Consider the following 16,285-nt stretch of genomic DNA (forward strand, 5'->3'; position numbering starts at 1 on the left):
TTACACATAACGCACCAAGCATCCCACATATGCTGAATTTACCGGTGGTTGAGAACATGCATACTGTGCCAGACTGTGGGAAACCATGATCAGAGCCTATGACGCGGGTACAGTATGAATGGTTTTCTTTATGGCAGAGTAAACGGTGATACCTTGATGACAAGTAAAAGGCTTTCTGTATTTTTGGGAATATTTAGAAATAATCCGCTGACAAAAAGCTCATAAAAAAATCTTGATGTGTAGGGCCAAGGAGAGGAGCAGTCGTCCACTAACCTTGATGACAAATAAAGCTGCACCTCGTGTCGCTGCTTCACAGTAAAGCCCTCTAGCTGTTTTACTATAGACTTTTAATGTGAAGCAGCAGCAGCGGCAGTAAATGTTTGGCTTGCATTAGTGGTATTTTAAAACGGCAATTACAACTCCGAACCACAAAAATTCTTAGATAATACAGAAGCTGCTAAAGTAGTGACAGACTATAAACAACAAGACTATTAAAAACATGTTTTCTCTCTGACCGCCTGCATGACCTATCAGTTCAGTACATCAAAAACAATGTCCACTTGTTTAAAATGAACCTATCCATAGTGTATGGAGGCTACTCGAACACAACCAGTTAGGCAGCACATGAAGCAAACCACTTATCCGACAGACTCGCTGACTTTGAGCCGAGGGGAAGGGCAGGGCTATACATGTGCTGTCCTGCCGCATTTGTGTTGCTTGCTGTTATGGGAGGAGGTGGTGTACAGCTGTTTCTCTTTAACTGATTGCATTTCAGCAGAAACCGCTCAATCATTGCTGTCTTTCTTTTGCCATTTCTGCCTCATTACATGTTTGATAAAGATGGGGAAAAAAGGGGGGGAAGAGAGGGGATGACAAGCTGCAATTCATGATAGTTTGCTGATCACTCTCCAGAGAGAAGTTACAGCTTAGAATTGGATTCAGAACAGCATCCCTGGAGCTGTTAGGGATTAAATACCCTCCTTAAAGATACTTCAGTATTGTGCATGGCTTCCGTGTCGCAGGCTTGAGCTTTGGCCTTCATTTAAAGCATGGTTTCCTTAAGCCTCTTTTCACACATGCAGTTTATCCCTGAAATGTTCAGGAACATTTCCTGCATGGGGTCCTGTGTGAATGGGAGCAGCGATGGATATTCAGGGAAATCTGTACCTCTAATTTCCCACCTCAAGAACTTGTGTAACATTTCAGGGAAAATGCCGGCACGGCTGTGATGTGAATGAAAGCAGTAACATTGCAAATATGTTTCTGGAAAGATTTGAGGGCAGAAATATGCAATTCAGTAACAGAATCTTGATTCATATTTGATCAGGACTGCCTAGTTTGAAAGTTTTATTTGAGTTTTGTGAGTTTTGCCCTCTTCTTTTAATGAGTTTTATGGATTGATATTGATTATAGGTATTGAGTGTTGCATTACTGTCATCTGCTGGACTGTCTCTTTCCTCATCTATTCCTGTATTGCCATGGCATGTGTGAAAAGGTGCGAGATGGAAATGTTCCTCAATGTAGCTGCATGTGTAAACAGTGAAAATCACTAGCGGTGCCTGAAAGGTTATCCCAGGAATTTACCAGGAACTATGTGTGAAAGAGGCTTTAGTGTCCACCCTATCCTCTTAATCACAGCTTAAGTTGAATATTTACCTGAGTACACGGTACATGCTAATGTCTAATGCTAGCTCTTATGTTTTGCCAGCAGGATGCCCCAATTAACGTTCAGTATTTCCCATTTCTTTCTCATTATTTTCTGTTTTTCTTTTGTACTGTTAATTCTCATCCCTCGCACTGTAACCAGTCCATTAGATGGAGTGTTGAGATGTTTAGTGGCCAGTTGGCTTAGCTCCACTCTAATGCCCTCTGTCCTTATTACATCATCTGTAAACAGCTCTCTGTAACAAACAGCAACCAATGGCGAAGGTCTTTGTGTAGACTACACTTGAGTCCATTTGGATAATTGTATCCGGATTTATGAGATGCGTGTATGTTTCTGTATGTCCTGTCTTTATGTATTTCCATATTTATTTGTATAGTTTGATAGATTAATACATTAATCCGAACACTGAATTTAAATCTGGTTTAAGAATAATGACAAATGGTCGTCGTAAGCTTTCAAAGTGCAAAGATGTCTGCCTGTTCAGTCTGAACAACGGCCACAAAGCTCGAGTAATAAATTAACAATGATAAGAAAATGGAGAAATGTTAGCAACTCTTGACCTTTTGTAAAGCTGCAACCAGCATATATTTGGTGTTTGTAATTGAATGATTATGACAATTTTATATATAACTAATGACTGAAAGAGTGATCAAAACTGGGTTGGTTCTAACAGCCCAGCGTTATGTGTAAGCTGAAATGTGTAGGCTGGAGTCATTGTGACTTATTGTAGACGTAAGGCACACTTACATGAGAAATTAGATTATTATATAACTCACTTCACTCATTTAAAAATAACTTTATGACTTGAGGCTTGCCATCATCTAAGTTGCCGTAATGAAATACATAAATATCAGTAAGTATATGTAAATGACTGTATTGTTTATTGTTCATTCCAGCCTCTCAATCACTCCCAGAGCTATACATTGAGGTGTGTAGGTGATGTTACCTTGTCGTCTATGCTGGCTGAATGCCCGTCCAGGCTTTGGATGATGACAGAGTTTCATATCTGTGTTTGCTCTCACAAACTGTTTACTGTGTTCTAGACGGCAATATAAACTGTACTTTGTATCTTCCTCATGATGGTAAACAGTCGTTGTTGGGAACTCTCCTGACAACTCATTTCCTGTCCTAGTGTTTTTATCTCAAGTGAAATCTGTTAAACAGAAATGCAGCACTGAGATTCTGCAACTGTATTGTAAAAAAACAAAACAAAGGTCAAATGTCAATTTCCAATACATTGCATACAGTTTATATACCAGTTTGAATTCAGTGTTAATGCGTATTCTCGCAAAGAAAATGTTCATAGCTTAAAAGTGAAGATAACAAGCTTTTTCCAACTTGTCTTGACACGGCTTGCTTGGCTGGAACATGATGTTCATGGATAGCTGCCCAAGAGCTTGATATTTTTCTTGGGAAATGATTCGTTTTCATTGCCAGATACAGGTGGAGGTTGATGATGAGCTTAGAGTTTGTATTTTCTTTCTGCAGAAACAGGGTGGGAATGTCCTGATCTTGTTTTGGCCGCCAATCCTGATCTAAGTCATTTGATATTTAGCGTGTGAACACAGTGCATCACTTGTTAATACACATCGGTGTATCAATTAAATTTGCTGGCTGCTTTTTATTGTATTTTGTTCACTCAACTGTTCCTATGCTCACAATGGTGTTCATTGGGAAATGGATCCGCTGTTTTGTAGACAGTTACCACACCCAAAGTAAGCACGTGTTAAGAAACACATCAGGTTGTACAGTACACGGAATACAGTCTATCAAAAAATTCCTTGATCCCCCCCCTACCATCCCACCAGCAATACACTCTTTGATCAGCTTACCCTCATGACTAGGAGATTAGTAGCAGCTTTTAGTACGCCGTTCATTGTGCATTTTGAGATGAGAGAAATCTGCATTACACAGTACGTTAGCCTTCAAGAGCCCACTGTTGTGAAACATGCCAGGCACACACTGACAACAAGCTGCATACCCCTTCACTCAGCGGGGCGGTCTGCATGTGTTAGAGAGGTTATACATACTGATGCTCGGTGCCATTTGTTCACCCTCTTGCTGAGCAGTTGCTCTATCAAAGTTCAGCTGGACTTCATCAGGGTGATGATGGACACGGGGCTGTAACACCGACTGCACCGATGAATCATTTGAGATGTAATGCAGAGCGTGGGATACCGTCTCTGTCTTTGTTACTTAATGTCACCGAAACAAACCAATTGTTGATTTGTTATAAGTCTTCCTGCTCTCCTTTATGTAAAGGTGCTTTCTTCATATTCAGTGTGTTTGAAGTATGTGCTGTATTATTGCAGTGACCCTTTTGACCAAACAACCCAAGCATGCAGGTAAAGACCAGAAAAGAACAGCCAGCTGCAGACTACGCTGTTGTTTTACAACCGTTTTCAAACATTTCCGAATTACTACAGCTTTTAATAGACTTACACCTTGACTTAAACCGACACATCAACACGCCAGACCTGGTAAGCAGGGTTGAGATTATCTCCCCGACTTTCACCTTCAGCAAACGTCCCAAGAACACAGCACTCATGCTCCTGCTGGCTGGCAGGCTGCTGAAATATGATCAGTCCACAGTTGCATTGACAGTTTGAGGGGGTAGGGGGAGGGTTGTGTGTGTGTGTGTGTGTGTGTGTATATGTGTGTCTGAACACATGCACGTGTGTGTAGGAGGGGTCCCACACACTCTTTTGTTTTCCTCTGAAAGCTGAGAAGAAGGAATGTCTGCCTCCCAGCTGTCCTCAGCGGTGAGGGTGATAGAAGAGAGAAGGGGGAGCTCACTGTTTCGCCTTTGCTAACATCCTCCCATCTGTTACTGGAGGGCAAGAGTGTGTGTGTGTGTGTGTATGTGTGTGTGTGTGTGTAGGCTTGTATCTCAGGGTTGAGGAGAGGGTCATACAATAGTGGTACTCCCTCCTGCCCTCACCCGCTTTGGCCTCTCATGCATATTTAACCCTTCAAATGCAAAGTTGTCTGTTGTCCTTTTCGGAGGCACGCTGCTTAAATCTGTCACTGTGCCCCATCCCTCAATGAGCCGGGACAATGGGGTGTAATAGCAGCACACGTGGCTTGGTAAATGCATTGCAACAGCAGGGGAGGAATGGGTGGGGAGAAGGAGGATGTTTCTGTCTGTTTAGAGACTTCCATCACTCTGGGTGTATGTATCGTGTGTGTGTGTGTTTGTGTCTGTGTTACAGCTGCAGGAAGAGGAGTGATAAGTGGACGGCTAAGTTCTCTGGAAACGCTCTTTTGGAAATCCAGCCAGCTGTTTGACTCATGTTTTTCTGTCAAACTTCCTGTTTACTGTAGAAAATCACACTGTTGGTCTTGGCACCGGTGTACAACAGGGACGTAGGTCTTGCCTTTTTTTGGTCTGGTGTTGTGACGGAATGGGTGCCCACAGCTCAGACATTCACATTCATACCTTGTGTTCCTAACCGTTCAGATAGGATGTCAGGGAGAAACACAAACCTGCTGGTTACAAAGGCACCTCGGGACACTTGAATAGTTAGTAAACTGTCCGCCTGTTTGTGTGTGTACTCAAAGGCTTTTTGTATAAATGTGCTAGATCCTCCCTCACACTGTATCCTTGTTCTTCATCGTTGGAAGTCGTCCTTCCCTCGTTTTTTTTCCTCAGATAGGTTCCTCCGCCTTCCCCCCGTAGACCCAGGACATGGAACAACAGCAATATTTGGAAAAAATGGGTTTCATGCTTTTAGGTTTCACCTTTTTTTCTGCATTCTTTCTCCACCACAGTAATACAAGACTACCTTTTATAAGCTTTTTTTTCCACATTTTCTTTCCCATGACCTTTCACCTCATTCAACAAAATCTGCTTTAGTTCTCCCTCCATCTTTCGCTCTGAGTCAGTGCACAGCTGTTATGAGTGGACAGAATATGAAAGCAGATATGAGGTCAACTGTGTGTGTGTGTGTGTGTGTGTGTGTGTGTGTCAGTGTTACTGCATGACAACTTCTCACTCACTCACAGAAGAACATGACACCGCTAGTATCACTCGCCCCAGACTGTTACGCGTCATATGTTACGGTCCCGTGTCACTCACCCAGGTCCGTGTACCGAGTTGTGTCACCTCATACTGTGTGAAATCTCTCACTGAAAGCTCATCTGTGATGTCGGTTTATGTGCGAAAGAATGAAAGCGAGTGCAGGAAGATTCCTCTTTATACATATACACACAATATCGTATTTTGTAGTTGCATTATGAATAGTTTTCTAGGTTATTACTGACTAATGCTTTCACTGTCTTGTCCAGACTTTACTTTTTCTTTTGTATATCACGTTACACTACACACCCGTCCTATTACTGGGAACTGTATTATGCAAGAGATTCCTGTATCACAGATGTGTCATACTTATTGTCTGTATTGTAAAATTCAGAGGAAGAAAACTTTTTATGCCTTTCCTGTGTATGCCTGGAATGTCATTTACTATAATACACCAGGAATACCAGAAAATATCCACATTTAAGAAGCTGGAGCTAGTTAATTTCTTCCATTATGCTTAAACTGCCAAATGCCTTACCGATTTACCCCGAATTGTACCTGACTAATCCATTAATTGACTAACCGTTTTAGGAATTTTCATGCTTTGTAACAAAGATGAATTTAAAAAGACTTTTCCAAAAATTTCTTTTATAGCATTTATCCACCAGTTGCAGAATTGAGCGGCGAATCTTGAGTCTTATTCTTTCCAACATTATCCCACCATGGGCTCTGCTGCACTGTACTGCACTCTAATAACAACAGCTTGGCTAAAAAATCCCACGGATTAGCGGGAGAGACTGGGGAATGTGGCAAAAAACAAAAACACCATCGTCCTAAAAATGACAGCAACATCATTAAAAACAACAACAACTGAGGGCTTGGAGAGAGGCCAACAAAGGAACAAAGACATATTTAGTAGGCCAAAGAGAGCATCATCATCCCCTCGGTCTTTAGCTTAATCCAACGCACAGCCCCCCCTTGGCATACATTCACGCGCACAAATTCCCCTGCTTCTCGACACACTTGCGCACACACACACACACACACACACACACACACTGTGACACACTCTTTTTATGGCCTATTGTTCTATAGAGCAACCAAACAGCTGGTTGCAGAAGTCATCAGTATCGGATCTGCTTTAGAGCGCTCCCAGCTTGTAATAGAGGATAATTAGAATTTTAATTTGCCTGGGCGAAGAGGGCTGAAACCCTTGTCTTCCCCCGACCGTGTTTTCCTAAATCCCCCACCCTCCAGCTCTTAGCAGGCTAGTGCCATCGGTAACAGATGGGGGGGAAAAGGAGATATTCACAGCCAGGCAAGCACTTCAGAGCAAGGCAGGGGATTTTAACACCCCCCGTGGCCTCGGTGTCCTCCGGCGCAGCCTTAAGGCGCTGCATGTTGGGATTAGGAATCAGCCTCATGTGCGCTCCGTCCTCTCCCGGCCCAGTCCTCCCACTACATGATGTCATTCTCCAACCTTTTAGCAATTAAGCTCTTTGATCAGCTTTCATTAGCGCGCCCAAAGGATTTCTAATCATTTCACCTTCTTTATACGTCCAGTTTTCTCAACACGGTTGCATGCCAAAGCTTAAGCACTGTTAAAGAGTCTTCAGTGGGTATTGAAAGCAAGCGTGAGATAATCTCTGATGAATCTTCAGACACAAATTCGCTGGACAATTCTGTGATTAATGAATCCATGTAAGCATGTTTTGTTTTTTTTTTTACTTACCCACTCTTTCCACTAGCTTTCACAATACACTTTTGTCTCTGTTTTAGTCATTATTGTTTTCAATATTCTCCAAAACCTTTTCTCTTGAGCAAATTCAACATCAGACCGGTGGGAGAACAGCTTGTGTTTAACTGTGACTCATTCCCTTCCTCAAAGCACAAAACATGGCGTACTAAATCCACTCTGGCATTGCTTAGTGCTTTAATCGTTTTTTTTGTTGTTTTTTTTTTTTTTTTTGAGGGTTTTTTTTTTTTTCCTGTGTGTGTTTTTCAAAGCCAATATTCAAAATAGGCTGAGAGGGAGATGGAAAAGGGAGAGGCAGAAAGGTTATATATCTTAACCACTCTACCATCTCTGGATATTGAACCAGCTTTCATTGTTTCCTTCCATCATGTCTCTGCGTTTGTGCTAGACCAACCCACAGTGTGGTATGTACTGTAGCTGGCTGCTGCCTACTCTTGCCATTGTTGTTGTTGTACAGAGCCTCTCCCTCACATACAGAATTGGTCGACCTGCCACGACATGTCTCTTTTTGGCTACAGTGCTTCATGATGCTGATGTTGTTTTTTTTTTTTGCACTCTTCTCCTTTTTCTCTTTTTTTCTACCCTCCCCCTCTTTTTTCTGCCTGTTTATCTGACGAGTACATTTCCCTGTCAGATTTTTTTTCTGTTCCTCAGTTACTCCCTTCACTATTTTCCAACCTCATCTCTCTCTCTCTCTCTTTCCTGGTAAAGGTGCATTTTTTTTTTTTTAGCTTAGCTAATTTTTTGATGTTGAATATATTTATATATATTTCCCCTCACAGTCTTGTTCTAAGGTATGCTCTGACTTCTTTTGACAGGTATAATCCCGTGGGAGAGTGAGTTGAAGTCAAAATTCTTGACTGCTCTTAAGTTTTACAACTACTTTTAGACATGTCTTTTATCTTTCCATATTTTCTAGTCATTTCCCCTTTTTAAGCTGACATGGGTTTGAGTTGTTCTGTTCTCAAAGGTTTAGTGTGCAAGAAAAGTGTGTGTGTGCATGAATGCAGATCTATTATAAATGTAGATATATGTAGGAGCCGTCTTATTAGTTACTGATACTGTCGATATTTGTCGTATCTGAGTGTGGAACGGACAATTTTGAAGCAGGTTTTTCGTTTTCAACTGAATTAGTGACAGTTTCATACTGGTACATCTCGCGCCTACAGGTACTGTCATCATGTAGCAGGCTGTGTCATGGCAGGCGAAGGCTTGTACAAGAATATTTTTAATGCTATCTTACCACACAACCCAGGGTTTCCCTCAGGATGTTGTTCAGAAGAGATGGTAATCCACCCGGATCCCAAGCAGCTCGTCTTACAATCAATTTAGTTCATAGATGGTGGCCTAAACAAGAGATAAAGCATGTATAATGGCTTTTGTTGTGCGAACTAGAACCTCTGACTCCTTCTCTGAAGGTTATTGTTATTTTTCATTCAAGTCTAGAGCTGCAGTGACTAGTAGACAGAAAACTGAACAATTGTTTTGATAATTTTTCAAGCAAAAATACAATTTTCTGGTTGCTGATTTTTGCTTTGTCATGTATAAGAGGGAATTGAATACTTGAAGGTTTTGGACTGTTGGTAAGACAAAACAAGCAAATTGAAGACTTCACCATGGCCTCCGAGAAATTGTGAATGCAGTTTTCTCACTATTTTTTTTTTTTAACATTCCATGGACTGAATTATTAATCTAGAAAATAATCATCAGATGAATTGATAATGAAAATAATCTTTAGTTGCAGCTCTATTAAAATGTCTGAATATCTTTATGATAGTAGCAGAGGTGGTCTTTGTTTCAGGTGAGGTGGCATACCTACGCTAAAAGTATCAGCGTTAGTGTGATAGATGCAAATGTGGGAACTCACCAGAGCCTCTTGGTTTTCCTGGGACCACATGGTGAGCCTGGTTTGATTGGTTTCTAAAAGGACCACAAGCTTAAAGCTCCTTCTCTGGTCTCTTCAGTGTTTGTCATTATTTTCATCAAGCAGTACATTTACACACAGTGCGTACTCTGAGTGTTTTAAATACATGGCATGATATTTAGTATTTAAAAACACTACTGTATACATTTGATATGAATATGAGATATGCCCATTTGCAGCATATGTGTTTGCATATTCCTGTATCTCTAAGACAATTCTGCAGATAAGAAAGCCATTCAAATACAAGAGAAGATTGATACCATTTACATTCCTCTGTCCTCTACAGTTCTATTCACCGCCTCGCATCGCACCACAAAAGATCATAATAACGTCTGTAGGCCAAAGGCTTTTGTCACAAACTGCCCCCTGTAGGTCTTTTTGTCCCCCGCTGCCTCGCAGCCTGGGGTCGTCAATTCATCACCTTTACCACCTCCATTAGCACCATCTCCTCCTCAGAGGGCCTTTTAGCCGCCCCGAAGCATCTCAGCGAACAACTGCTCAGGTCACGGTGTCAAATGGCACTCTGAAATGTTGGTTTGCAGATAGTGTTTCTGTGTATGAAAGAGAGTATACATGTGTTTGAAGGAGAAAGATTAATAGCACTTTTAAATACAAATCTAGTGTATGTTTCAGCCTATTGAAGCAATCTTCAGCTCGTGTGTGAGACATTAAACGTAACTCGAGGTCATGGATGGATACTGTTGAACTTTAATCAAAGTAGTTTCTGTCACAAGATAGTTAATTGATTATCTTTTAGTGTTGGACTGTTGGTAGGACAAAACAAATCATTAACAGAAGTCACTTTGGTCTTTGTAGGAGGCATTTTCTTCTGTTTTCTGTCATTTTCTAGACCAAACAATTAATTGATTAATCAAGGAAGTACCGCGCAGATTATTCGATAATGCAAATAATCGTTCGTTAGTCCTGTAACAAAATATCTTGTGAATGAGAGACAGAATTCGAGATGGTTAGAGACTCTCTGGTAACTCCTTGTTTTGTTCCACTTATAACTTCTTGAGCACGCACAGCTAAATCTGTCCCTGGCTAAATTCAATAACACACCCTTTGGTATCACACGACTTAGTCCTGGGAGTGTCTTTGTTTGTGGGTGTTTATTTTGTTTCTCTGCGTACGTGTGTGTGTGTGTGTGTGTGTGTCTGCGCATGTGTGTATGTGTGTGTAAGGGAGTAGGCGCTCGCACATTTGAGTGTTTGCATATAATCTTGTGCTGCCAGCTTAGAGCGACGTTTCTCCCCGGAGATTAGAGGATGTTAGAGGCACTGCTGTGGAAATAGTCTCTCTTTCAATCTCTTAACACACACACACACACACACACACACAGGCAAGACAAAGTGGTTGTTAGCGGTGTTGGTATGTTTGTTTATGTCAAACAAGCAATAAAGCTCTGCAATAGAGCATAGCTAATATTATTTTATAAATACCCAGACCAAGGATTAAATAATGACCCATGTAGCCATTAGTATCGATGGCATTGTTAATGTTCTTTATTGTGGGTGTGTCTCTATTTTACTAACGTCTGGGTCCGGTTACTGAGAAAAATCACTGCACATAATATGATTATATTCAATTAATCAAACAGATAAGATGTACGGATAAAACTGAAAACCTATTATGACAGAATTAATTTATATATTTGGCCCAGAGGGGTTTTTAGTAAGAATGATTAAAGTTGGTACTGGAAATTTTTCCACTGCAGCCAAGCCCAAATGCTTACATAACTACCTCACAGATGATCCAGATCAGTAGTAATAAAATTGGAATGCCTGTATCTATGATTTCCACAAGTTTAAGATTAGTAATAGTGAAATAAAGTCCTCCTCCCGCTGTCGTGTCTCAGTTTACACAGGTGTTGCAATATCACGTCAGACCTGCTGGGTTTAGATGCTCGTCTCTCGCCAGACTGCAGCTCCAAACATGCTCCTGTATTAACATGTGCGTGTGTTGGTGGACAACGTTCGGGGTCGTGAGAGCGCAGCACAAATTCAGATAACGTACCGCGATGAAACAAACACACAGACACGAGGAACTGGCGTGACACCGCAACATCATAGATGGGGCATGGGGGAAGGAGGATCAAAGCACAATTAACTTTAGGTCTCCTGCTTCGTCCTGTCTTTATTGGCTGGCTTCGAGTCTGTGATTAGAACACGGTAAACGAGCCTCGCTGAAGGCCCTGTCTCACCACCAGGCAGATAGACAGGATCCTAGCGTAGGATGAAGACAGTTTAATGAGCAGGAGATAATCGAGAGAAATTAGATCTATTTGAAGCTCCTTGTGACATTTTAATCCACTGTAGACACTGAAGGTATTCTCTGTTCTGCACAGCACGGCTCTCTCCACCACACCCGCTGTGTTGATACAGTGCTTGTACCTTGTCTTAGTAAAAATGCAGCCTAGTTTCAAGTAACAATACCTCCTGAGCTTTAATTATCAGCTCCACCTGTCAACTTGACAGAGTTTCCCTGTGAAAAGTCGTTTGACCCACTGGATGATAGAACAGCACAATATTCCAGGAGACCCACATCAATGTAATACTAAAATTTTAAAGTCACTGGAAAATTATTATTAAGACTGCGATGGAGCCAGTCATAACTAGAACTACGAGTGATCGTAAATACTTGGTTTATTTGACATAATATTGCTACATTATTCTTCAAAGAAGCGGGTCGCATGTGAAACAAATTGTCCTTGTTTTTTTTAGCGAGCCTGCGATGGAAATCCCTGAATAAATAATAATTAAAATGGGACATATCCCGTCTACAGGAAGTCTCAAACTCCACTTAGTTTTCTTTCATACCTCATAATTACCTTTCTACATTACATTATTAAAATATACTCCAGGTTCCCGAATTGGCTGCAGGCCTACGGCTGGCAGTTCCTTCTAAACAGTAAATGATCATAAGCCAAGCACAGAGTCAGAAGACGAAGCCTCAGAGAGAAACAGTCTTCCATCATTTAGGCTTTCAAGCAGTGAACTCATTCTTATTCTCTTCACTCCTTTCTGTGTCTTTTTAGGTTGTGCGCGGCCATCCAGCGTGCAGCACGGAGACCTGCTGAACCAGACCGAGGCTAACAGGGGCTCCTTTCCCCCAGGCACCCTGCTGACCTATGGCTGTGAGCCTGGCTACACTGCAGATGGACCCACCACCATTATTTGTACTAGTTCTGGAGCCTGGTCTCAACAACCTCCACACTGCATCAGAAGCAATGGTGAGCGTGACTCGGGTTTACACGCAGTACATATGTATACGAGGGGAAGCACAGAACCAACAAGAACTGTCAGTGACAGTTCCCTGGAAATGTTTTTACTTGGAATTTTTTGTTGTTTTTAAATACAAATAAAAAATATATTTGTCTCTTTAGTACGTACTAAAAATTGTAATTCCCCACTGTGCATGCACATATGCACATCCAATCTGTCAGCCTGTGGGAAACCCTTCCTATAACTGCAAGATTCAATTTCATCGCTTTTTGTTACTATAACATTTCATGGTCAATTTCATGGGTTGGTGAGCCATTTTTCTCATTTTCTGAAAAGTTAACTTTATGGATTTTTTGAAGTTGACCGTATGTACTCGCACACACACAAAACTGCATCCAATCTAAAATATTACATCAGTTCAAGAGCACACAGTATCACAGCACCAACAGTTAGAAGAGAGCCAGCAGGAACACTCTCACCCAAAATCAGAGCATTTTAAACCGCAGGAATCAAACCTGACCGCAGGTAGAAATTACTGCCACATTTTCTGTAAGCGATACCAGCCATGATTGTTAAAATTGGAAATATCTGCTGCCTCCCCAGTGTGTTCGCCCCCCACTGAACCAGAGAACGGGGGCTACCGCTGTCACCCCTCCCCTTGCCACCGCCTCACCCAAAAGACCGTCATTGAGTACTTCTGTGACGAGGGCTACGCTCTGAAGGGAGACTACAAGTTCCTCACCTGCCAGAACGGCGAGTGGGACGCTCCGATGCAGATTAGCTGTCGACTCACCCAAGGTCTGTCACATGAGCAAACTTCTTCCTGTGTGTTGTGTTTTTGATAGAGAGAACATATAACCTGACAGGAAATGTAAAATCTAAATCTGTGAACCACATTTTCAGTTCCTCTCTGTCTTCCTGTGTCTCACAGACAAGGAGCCGAGCTCTCCGCTGGGCATACCAGCTCTGTCTATTGTGGCGTCCACAGCTAGCTCTGTGGCACTCATCCTGCTTTTAGTGGTGCTGTTTGTTCTTGTACAGCCAAAACTCAAGTCCTTCCATCACAACAGGTAAGACACACACACATATATTCCCAAATTCTTAACTTCCACACAACTATAATCCAACACCAGACTCAAAATGTCAGCGAAATCGTCAAAATAATTTATGATAATAAGGGCTGAAATATTTAACCTGTCATGCCAGGGGTTATTAGTGCTGCTGGTTTATAAAGAAAGAAACCAGTTTCTTACAAACCCAAATCTTATCTTCATTGTACCGCAATTAGTGGTAATAACATTTTACAAGGGTGTAAAGATAGTGTTACTCCATTTGGCACAACTTTGCACATGCACTTATGCACGCAAGTGAAAATAACAAAGACAAAGTGTATAAAAAAGACACCTCGGGTCATAGTCAGCAGTATAAAGTACAAGCTGTCGTGTGGCTGGTGTAGACAGTTTTATTTGTTAAAATGGCGGCGTATCTCTATCCACAGAGCTGATGAATGAAAAAAGACCAGCCTTGTAAAAACATCTTTTGATTCTCTTGACTTTTTGTGTTGCTTGCCTTAAAGGACTCCATTGTAAAGCCATTCTCAGGAAAGCTGCCTTGGCAATAAAATCGGTTCATAAAATATCATCATATTTTTGAGGCCACATTTTTCCATCGGTTTTTGTCATGAAGAGAATGTCTTACTTGTTCCACCTCACCAAGCTCCTTCAACCTCTACGTTGCTCTGTGGACATTTTGTTTTCTTATGCTTTACTGAAGAGGATGAACACTTTGAAAAGGATTTTTATGAGCCTTTTTACGCCTCAAAACTCTTGAAAGTTTTTAGCTCTTTGTACTCTGCCCTTTATTATTTGGTGCTGTAAAACCACCTCCCATTATGTAACAAAGTGAAACAGCAGATTTAGCTCCTCATTCTTTCTGTGGTGACACCTATCGTTCCATCAGAAGTATTGGTCGAAACTCTTTATGTAAATAAATTGTCAACGGAAGATGCAAAAGACCTGGTAACTAGTTTTGCAAGTTGGCATTTTTGAAATACCTGAGAAATGAAAGTAAAAGTAAGAAAAAGACAGTTAATCCCATCACAGTCACACTCTCCTCTGCTGTGGCTGTGATAAAAAGGCCAGAACGATTTGATCTAATGCTCATTGGCACTCTTGTTGATTGTGTCGTGGGCCCGAGGGCTTAGTGCAGCCTGCTGTAAGGGATTGTACAGTCAACGCTAATCACCTCCACACAGAGGTTCTCTGCGGCACGCAACACACATAGCTGCATCATGCCTTTCAACCTGAGCCTGGTTATGTGATCCACCTTCTCACCCCTGCCTCTAAGACTGTTTCACTCTGTCTTTGTCTGTCCGTCCGTCAGGAGGGAGCAGGGAGTCTCAGGTCAGTCCAGCTCCATCATGGTTGAGGGCGTCCAGGTGACTCTGCCCTCGTACGAAGAGGCCGTGTACGGAAGCGGCGGACCCTGCGGCGCTTCACGTCCTCCTTCTCCTCCACCGCCTCCTCCAGCTCCTCCAGAGTCTCGAGTCCCGATCGTGCTCTCTGAGGGGCTTCCTCAGGGGGCCACAGGAGGCCAAGGCCCCAGCAGAACCCGCCACCACAGAGACTTAGACTTCTGTCTCCCATCCACTTCCTCCTCATCATCCTACTCCTCCCGCCGTCATGCAGAGACGGTGCTGGTTCATCAGGCCCCCTCTTCCTCCTCCTCCTCTTCCTCATCATCATCATGGGCCAGAGAGCACCCTGGGGGTGCATGCGCAGCCCCCTTACCGCTCCGTAGAGACTCTGAGAGCAGCGACCAGCACAGTCTGCTCTCCGTCACCTCTACGGATGACTTTTCTGATGGTAAGAGCCGACAGTCTGTGTTATTTTGCTGATTTGCTTTAAAACAAATGGAGCCTGACCAACATCAATATTTCTATTTCATATCCAATAATGATATATCAGCAAATAGTTTTTTTCACATAAACGCATTACATACACTAATATTTTTGATAGGAAACCATTACTTTATTTTTCAGTTGTAAAATGTTCTATAATTTTTTTAAAAACAAACTGATGGAACAGCGACGCTACTTTAAAATAACCTCAAGCACATCTTCGGCATTTCTGTCCTGCAATAACTTATCAGCTGTCATATACAGTGTGTCAACATCGATATACTGTATGCAATTAGCAAATAACAAGACACACCGAATCATTCACACACCACTTTTCACTTGGTTGCTGAGGACCAGTGAAGACAAACATTATCTGTAAGGAATAATTCCACTGGCCAACATAATCAATACTTTTTAATAACAAATGTCACCCTGTTTCCTGTGTTATTTATTGTATAAAGTCAGGCCCTGCTCGAAACATTCAGTAAAGACACAAGAGGATTTTCAATGAGCAATTTACACTCTGTGCTGGATTAAGTTCATTATTAATAATGAAATTACTCACCACATTCAAATAATTATATAATTTCACCTAAACATTTCAACTGTTTTGAGGACAATAGCATCACAAATAGCCACATAAGATCCTGTTTAATACAGATCTGTTTTGTTTTTATTTGTTTGGCTCTCAGTGAGAAAATGTGTACTGTAACAGGCAAAAGCAGTGACTTCCAATGATTTCAACACGTCGAAATGTTTCTGGTGATGTAATGAATGGATTGCTAACTCTAGAGCCAC

At 41.8% G+C, this 16,285-nt stretch overlaps 1 protein-coding gene across 2 annotated transcripts in view; it reads left to right on the plus strand.

Moving 5' to 3' along the window:
* susd6 (sushi domain containing 6) overlaps positions 1 to 16,285 on the plus strand; it is a 41,907-nt gene that overhangs the window by 14,193 nt on the left and 11,429 nt on the right. For both annotated transcript variants that reach the window (XR_006398276.1, XM_044329800.1), the window contains exons 3-6: positions 12,402 to 12,596; positions 13,192 to 13,386; positions 13,520 to 13,658; positions 14,971 to 15,452. Coding sequence is in view for 1 of the 2 variants with exons in the window: in XM_044329800.1 (XP_044185735.1) it covers positions 12,402 to 12,596; positions 13,192 to 13,386; positions 13,520 to 13,658; positions 14,971 to 15,452 (1,011 nt within the window). In the remaining variant the exon portion in view is untranslated. The remainder of the gene's footprint in view (positions 1 to 12,401; positions 12,597 to 13,191; positions 13,387 to 13,519; positions 13,659 to 14,970; positions 15,453 to 16,285) is intronic.

The sequence above is a fragment of the Thunnus albacares genome, chromosome 16 (assembly GCF_914725855.1).
Source record: "Thunnus albacares chromosome 16, fThuAlb1.1, whole genome shotgun sequence".
In the NCBI taxonomy this organism is placed as follows: Eukaryota; Metazoa; Chordata; class Actinopteri; order Scombriformes; family Scombridae; genus Thunnus; species Thunnus albacares.